General features: G+C 35.1%; 1 protein-coding gene across 1 annotated transcript in view; it reads left to right on the forward strand.

Moving 5' to 3' along the window:
- LOC138022359 (ran-binding protein 9-like) overlaps positions 1-6,288 on the forward strand; it is a 24,280-nt gene extending 17,992 nt beyond the window's left edge. The window contains exons 8-12 of the mRNA XM_068869471.1: positions 55-167; positions 836-1,237; positions 2,014-2,150; positions 3,237-3,348; positions 4,037-6,288. Coding sequence (XP_068725572.1) covers positions 55-167; positions 836-1,237; positions 2,014-2,150; positions 3,237-3,348; positions 4,037-4,164 — 892 coding nt within the window. The 3' untranslated portion in view covers positions 4,165-6,288. The remainder of the gene's footprint in view (positions 1-54; positions 168-835; positions 1,238-2,013; positions 2,151-3,236; positions 3,349-4,036) is intronic.
- Positions 6,289-7,500: the final 1,212 nt, after the last annotated feature.

The raw sequence follows: 7,500 nt of genomic DNA on the forward strand, positions 1-7,500 counted from the left end.
AAGACTACAATGTCAGGCATGCAATGTTTGCACTTACATTTTACATGCTTGTAGAATTGTGTCCACCTACCTGGTCCATCATGGTTATTGTGCTACTGCAGAGGCCTTTGCAAAGAGCACAGGACAGTCATTTACAGAGGAAACTGCTTCAATTAAAAACAGACAAAGTGAGTCCATAATTATTAATAAATTATTATTATTTTTGGTTTTGTCAAGCAAGCTTAAGAAAATGTTTTTGCACACCAGTCAGGTGAGGGACTGGACAGTTTGAGTAGAGCCTTTTTGAAGTGATCAGTGGCAAACCAGAAGTTCCCTTCTGTAGTCTAGAATAATTTGTTGTTATAAAAACGTTTTACTTAATTGATGCAATTAACAGGGGTTTTACTAGAAGCCGGGACACAGGTACATGTACTAGTGCCTGTCTACGCTGAGTACAGTACAGTGTACCCGCCTTTGCTCAAAGGAGGTCTCAAGATCAAAAGCCAGACTATATATAGGGGTGCCCGCTTACTCTATCACAAGGTCCCTTTTAATTTAAAACTTACCGAAACCCCTGAATTAATTGGTGCTTGTTGATGGTGTATTTATTGCTTGAATATTTTGGTTTTATGAAACAAGTTAATAAGGGTAAGTGAACTGCTATAGGAAACATTTCAGAGATGGTGTTTCGAGCATTAACCTCCTTCATCAGAGCCTTTCTTGTATTCATTGTGAATACCTTTCTTCTCATTTCTCAAATATAACAGTAAATGAGCTGCTAAGGAATTCTTTATGATTTAACATAGTAACTGTAATTTACAGTACCTTTGTGCATGTGCTTTTCTCTTCATTTCAGGGATACAAAAGTTAGGTCTTGCTGGCAGAATAGGGGAAGCTATTGAAACAACACAGACATTATACCCAGGACTCTTAGAAAGAAATCCAAACCTGCTTTTTCTTTTAAAATGCCGACAGTTTGTAGAAATGGTTGGTGGCTGTGACAGCGATATCCGTCCAGCTGCACACAGTCCACGCTCAAGCCCAAATGTCAGTCCTACACATTCTTACAGTGCAGGATCTGTGGGAAGTAGCTCATCGTCAACTACCAATGGATTTATTTCCAATGGCACATGTATAGACAATGGCTTTGATGCTGATAATATGCCAATGGAAGTTGAGGATTTTGAAGAATTGTCAAATCATGGAGTTTTAAATGGGACTGCAAATATAGATGACAGTGATCACAGTTCAAGCAGAGGTAGTTATAATTCAAAACTTGATGTACATTAAAGTATAATTTTTTTGACCAAGAAACGTTTTGAAGAGATTGAAATCCATAATGTGCAAATTTCAAATAAAGTCCAAAAGATGTACTCTATATAATCAGTGATTTAACATGTACATGTAGCAAAGAACTATGCTCTACAGGGTGTCGTTTTGTCTTCTTAATAGCCCACTTTCAATATGACTGAATTTTAATATAATTAAATTATATTAAAATTCAGTCCTATTAAATCAAAAGGCATCATCTCAAAGCTCTGATGATGCCTTTTGTTTAGGACTGAATTTCAATATATCAAACTTGGTCCTATTAGTTGGTCCTGAATTTCAATATATCAAAATTGGTCTTATTAATTCACACTGAATTGAAATTACCAGCACTTAGTGAAAGTATATGAACAGAGAAAAGCCTGAGTACTTAGAGGGCTTGTTGCCACGTAAGAACCAACATCTGTATTTATTGTTTAAGTCAAACCAGGAGGACAATTTTTGTTGGAGGGTATCTGTGGTCTGCATGATTTTGAAGTTTTGACAATATCTCAAGTGAAATAATTTACATGACTATGCATATTTTTAAATTATTGTAGAAATAAATTATACATGTATGTAGATATTTAATGTACTAGAGTTGTAAAATATTACCGTATTATTTTTTTATAATTCTGAATTGCAACTTTAAGAGGTGGTGTGCAAAAGCCATGTAACTCGTTTGCAGTATACTTGTGTAAATATATATATTTTTTTGAGTTGCAGTTGACTCCAGGCAAACATGCTGTCAAAATAGAACTGTTCTTGAAAAGATTTTAGCTTTTGGAAAGGATCTACAAAATATGAGTGTTCAGCTGAGGAGAGAACATGGCAAGAATGAAACAAATAAGAAGGCACTGCGGGTCAGTATAATGTTGAATGTTTGCTCGCCAACTTTAAAATTAATCATTAAAATGAATGCTGACAATTCTATTACTGATATTTTTACATTTACAACCACAGTTTACTTTTGTCATACAATAATCTGACTTCTGAAGGAGTCCTTTGATTGCACATTAATTTTTATTATTTATAGATTGAAAAAAAAAAAAAAAAAAGACTTGTGCATGGCTCAGGCAAAAGTTTGGCAATGTTTGACATTATCACTTTGATAACATCAGGGATGACATGTATTATACATGACTTTGTACTTTAATGGCGTTTGATTATTTTGGTGATTGTAGTGTTAATTTTCTTAGAGGAACTGATGTTTGGACAGCCTGAAAATAGTCGTACATGTACTCAAATTTACTTGATTTACTCACATTTACATGTACCTCGTGTTGTAACAATTCCAAGGTACCTGATCTGGGTTGTCATTTAAGGTTCCTAGAATACACAATCTGTAGTAACTGTAGGTGGCTGTTTTAAAAGTTTCTAATTTGCAAGCAGCTTGGGAATCCAGCTTGGTCCTTGGACTTGGGCTCTGGTGTGTGTCATTTGAATTTTACCTCTTTTACTGTCACAGTGTTATCCACATTTAGTAGGCAAGAACCTTTTTCCTAGTTCTGTGTACCCTTTTTCCATATTTGAGTGTGTGCACCAGGGATCATTTGCTGTTGGGAGTAACCCTTATAGAAAGATCATCCAGTCCAGTGGAGAAGAGCAATAATTTATTCCTAGTCACTTCTTATAACATATCAAAAACAAGTGTGAATGCTTCATCGGGGTATTCAGAGACTGAGAAATAGATGAAAGTGCTGTACAAGACCACTGGCTTAGTGAAATGGTTGTTTTGAAGTGCTGGATCACCTCATAGAGCACAAACCATGCAGTTTTGATATAACGAATTCTCAAATTATGAAACAAAGCTAAATTATGAAGGTACCTTTTTGTTTAATTAAAAGAATATGTGAATATTGTAATCAGGTGGTAACCCTTATAGAAAGGATCATCCAGTCCAGTGGATCTTGTTGATTATACATAATTTTCTTTAACTGCTCATCTAGGAAGCGTTTAGTCTCTTGGCATACACAGATCCTTGGAATAGTCCTGTTGGTTATCTTCTAGATCCTGTTCAGAGAGAACCAATATGCTCTGCATTAAATAGTGCTATTTTAGGCAAGTACAGAATGATCTATTGTTGTCCAATAATTTTATAAATATTACAGCTGCCTGCATATGTCTACAGCAGCGACAAAGCAAAATCAAACTTTTATTCATGTACTGTCTGTAGGTCACTACTTTAGGAGAAAACCAGTGTTTTGCCATTTTTTTCACAATTATAATTTATTATTCTAATTGTGAAACAGCTTTTTAATACAGTTAACTCGTTTCCATTCACATTTCAGTCTTAAGTTATACTAACATTGTGTATGATGTTATTATGGCAAGCAATATTGCAGTGTTGAAATGCATACATTTCTTACGGTTCAAATTCCTAGCCTACGTGTAGCTGTATCATCCTCCCATTTTCTTTCAGGGTGAGGGTAGGGCTACACGTAGACTATAATAATCATAATAATCATGAACTTTATTTAAAGAGGGTGTACACATTTATAACAGCTTACGCTGACAAACCAGTGGCCCTCAAATTTCTTGCTTATTATCTTGAACAACCCTCTTTTCAGAAGTAACATTTTGAAACTTGACAAATACCAAAGAGATACAATTTCTTAACAGAAAAAAAATTAAGAAAAACATTGGATGCAAAATGTCTACACACATAGGTGAAGATCTCAAGAAAGCTTAGTAATTGATAGCATTCTGTTTTTTCCTGTTTATTCATTTCATCTTTTTTCATCTGCAGATTCTCATCACCTGCCAAGGAAACCTCCATTAGACTTAATTTTGGGACAAGCTCAGGAATGCTTGAAACTCATGTCTAAAATTGGATTAGGAGCTTGTGCTTTTGCTAGTGTTGAAGAATACATGTAAAAACAGAACTTTAATATTGTACATAAACATTTTAACAATAATTATTACATACTGTATAACATTACATCCAGTTCACAGGGCATAGAATAGTCATAGGAACGATCAATCTTTGACTGACTCCCTCCACTTAACTATGTTGATAATTTTAATGTCAGGAGAGATAAGGAATGGTGTGTAAGTACATGTATACACCAAAAGGCAGTTCTTCTTGAAACTGTCTGCTACTGTGTTTACAAGGTTAAGGTCTTGCTTAGTTTTAAGTTCCGTTTTCCCTATTATTTCAAGTCCTTCCTGGCCTCTGTTATTTTACAAAAATAACTTCATGTTTCTCTCTGGTTGGTGCTTTTTTTGGTTGGGAGGGGAAGGGTGGGTGAATGTAGGATATTGCATTTTCTTCCCACTTTTTGCAAAAAAGGTCCTTTTTTTCCATAAATTTTGCCTTTTGTATTCTTCTTGACACCCTGTCCTCTTGTTTTTTAAGTAGAAGTGTAATGTATGGCAATTTCTCTTCTTTTCCCTCCATTTTCTTTTATCACCAAGTTTACTTCATTTTCATGTAGTGTGAAAAATAAAGATCTTGCTTTTGGCCTGGTTCAAAAGGGCCTTACCAATGGGCTATGTTCAGTCCACTGACCTCTAATAGTTAATTACTAGGTTGAATAGTTCAATCAAAACATGTTCTTATATCCTATGAACATTCTATATTGGAAAAACTTAATAGCAGGGAACTTAACATACTGCAAGTCGTTAGCAATACAGTTGGCAGTGCTAGTCGGCCTTAAGACAGTTATGCATGCAACCATTATGTCCAGACATGCTCAAGTGATTAGATGCATGCATGCTCAGGAATACAGACAAAATTGTCCCCCAAACTCTGCTACCCAGGATGCATAACTGCATTAATTACCCCTGAATATACCAGTAACTGTTACATTAACTTCAACACTTACCTCGGCGTTGGAAGAAGGGAAAATTTATGTTGGATATCAGGTGTGCATCTAATTTTGTGCATTTCTGGACTGAAGTCATTGATTAGCGCTAACTGTGCTTTAAACAAACAGTAAGAGACCTTAATTTTCAAAACCCCTCAGCTGAAGAGTCTATTATTCAGGCCTTCAATGTTAATGAAATTTTGCATCAGTTAGTGTTATTGTTGCTGTCTTATAGCAAAAATACCTCCTTGCAAAATTTGTCAACGTTCACAGCTTCGAAACTTCATAGTGTTTTACTGTTTTTGTACATTGGAAAAAAGAAAAACAGTTGGGTCCTAAGCATAATGGGTTTGTTTTAATTTTTTTTGGAAACTTGAAAAACTACCAAGTTGGAAAAAGGTAACTTTCTGTGTTCAAATGTTGTTGGTGAATTTGTTTTTGTTCTCTTTAGATTTCACAATGTACTTTTTGTATCATTCAAAATCAATACCCAGTAATTATTGTCCTTTAACTACCCTTTCACATTTTGAATCTTGGTGCATTACATTTCTCCAGGTTTTCCCTTGAATGGCATAAAAATACCATCTTGTTCCCTAATGCCATGATAATTATGTTGTGTCACCACCTAGCATATTATTAATTTTCTCTGGTTGGTTCTTCAGTGTGGCCTGTCATAGTTTCGGTCCATTTTGGCAACTTTGCAGGTGCTATTATTTCAGATTTTTACTCCAATGCAGAACAAAGAAATTCACAGATTTTCCACTGTGGATCCAGCCAGAAGAAATTATCATACTTCGTAATGCTGACAGAGAATTGCTGCGTTAGGGGAGGAAAACGTGCAAGGTGGTGATTTAGAGGTTTTTTATTTAAAGTTAATTTTTGTAAAGTTACATTCATTCATATTGATCACCAATCTGTAGGTTTCTGTATCACGGGGAAAAGGCTATCTACTGTAATTGAGTAGTCAGGCAAATTAAAACTTGGGTTTATCTTACGAGACACTGTAAAACTCAAAGATGTCCTTGTACATAACAAAATACCAAAAAACTATGAAGTGCAGCTACTAAAACAAAAGGAAACTCTTCTTAGAGAGAATACCTTCAGTTACTCCTTTTGATGCTTATTTCCAAATTTTTTTCAGATATTGCAGCCTCACTTTTTACTTAATAAAATGAAAGAAGTTAAAAACTTCGTATGCTGTGTGGCTTTTGTTACTACAATAAGAAAATAAAAGTTGAGAATGTTGCTGAAAGTGCCAAAATTTTAACAAATGTCCAGACATTTCAGGACTGTGCCCTTCATCAGTGGAATGAAGATAAGGGAGGCTCAAGTTTACTTTTTGAATAAAAAGCTACTTCCTTTTTTTTCTGATTAGTAGTTCTCTTTTCTTCCAAGATACATTCTGACATTAGACTTATTCTTTAAAGGTGAATTGTTGCAAAGCTTCCCAAGTCGATGCTTTCAGAACAATCCTTTTGAAAGCATAAACCGCAGTCAGTTTTTTCCCCCCGAAATGTTTTAACATTACTTATTTATACTGTCGTATTTCGTCAGTTACTAATGTTTAATGTATCTCAGTATGAACACTTTGTTTTCATCTGGTCTTATTCTTGGGAAGTTTGTAATAGTGGGGTCAGGTTTTTCATTTTAGTATACTTATTAATAAAGTGGTCTGTAAACTGACTTGGCTAAATATTCTTTGTTTGATTCTGGCTTCACCTTCAATGGCAAAGTCTCGTTCATGTCAATCAAACTGCCCTTTTAGTCAAGTGAACAGTGCAGTTTCTCTTGTTTGCCCCTGAGAAGACAGCTTAAGAACGGTGCCTACTATTATTGCTCATACGTTCTGCGCATCTCCAGAGACTTTGATTTCCTATCGGTAGTGCTTACTAATGCAGGGATAATTTTTTGTGCGGTTTAAAACTATTCAGAGAAGGCAGAACTTAGCAAGTGCTCTAATGCTATCCAAAAAGAAAATTGAGGATAGCCATGCATTTTTCAGAGATAATTAAGCTTTAATTTGGAAAGGAACGCCATACATTGCTTTGTATTTTAAAGCTTTTTACTAATATTGTTGATTAATTATCTTTGAAAAATGCATGGTTACCCCCAATTTTCTTTTTGGAATTTAATAGCACTTGTTGAGATCTGCTTTTCCCGCATAGCCATACAACCGCGCAAAAATACCTTTGATTAGTGGGCACAGTCCTTAACCCTTTTCTTCCTGAGAGTGAAACTTACTGAATTTACTGCCTAACAGCAGACGATTTTTACTCATGAATGGGGATTTTTTTAGATCTTAACATCTTGGTCCGCTCATGAACCGTTCCCTTTATCCTTTTCTGTCATGATAGTGAGACTAACACCAGACGAATCAGGACTGTGCAGAGATTAAACACACGTC

The sequence above is a fragment of the Montipora capricornis genome, chromosome 10 (genome assembly GCF_036669925.1).
Source record: "Montipora capricornis isolate CH-2021 chromosome 10, ASM3666992v2, whole genome shotgun sequence".
Classification (NCBI taxonomy): domain Eukaryota; kingdom Metazoa; phylum Cnidaria; class Anthozoa; order Scleractinia; family Acroporidae; genus Montipora; species Montipora capricornis.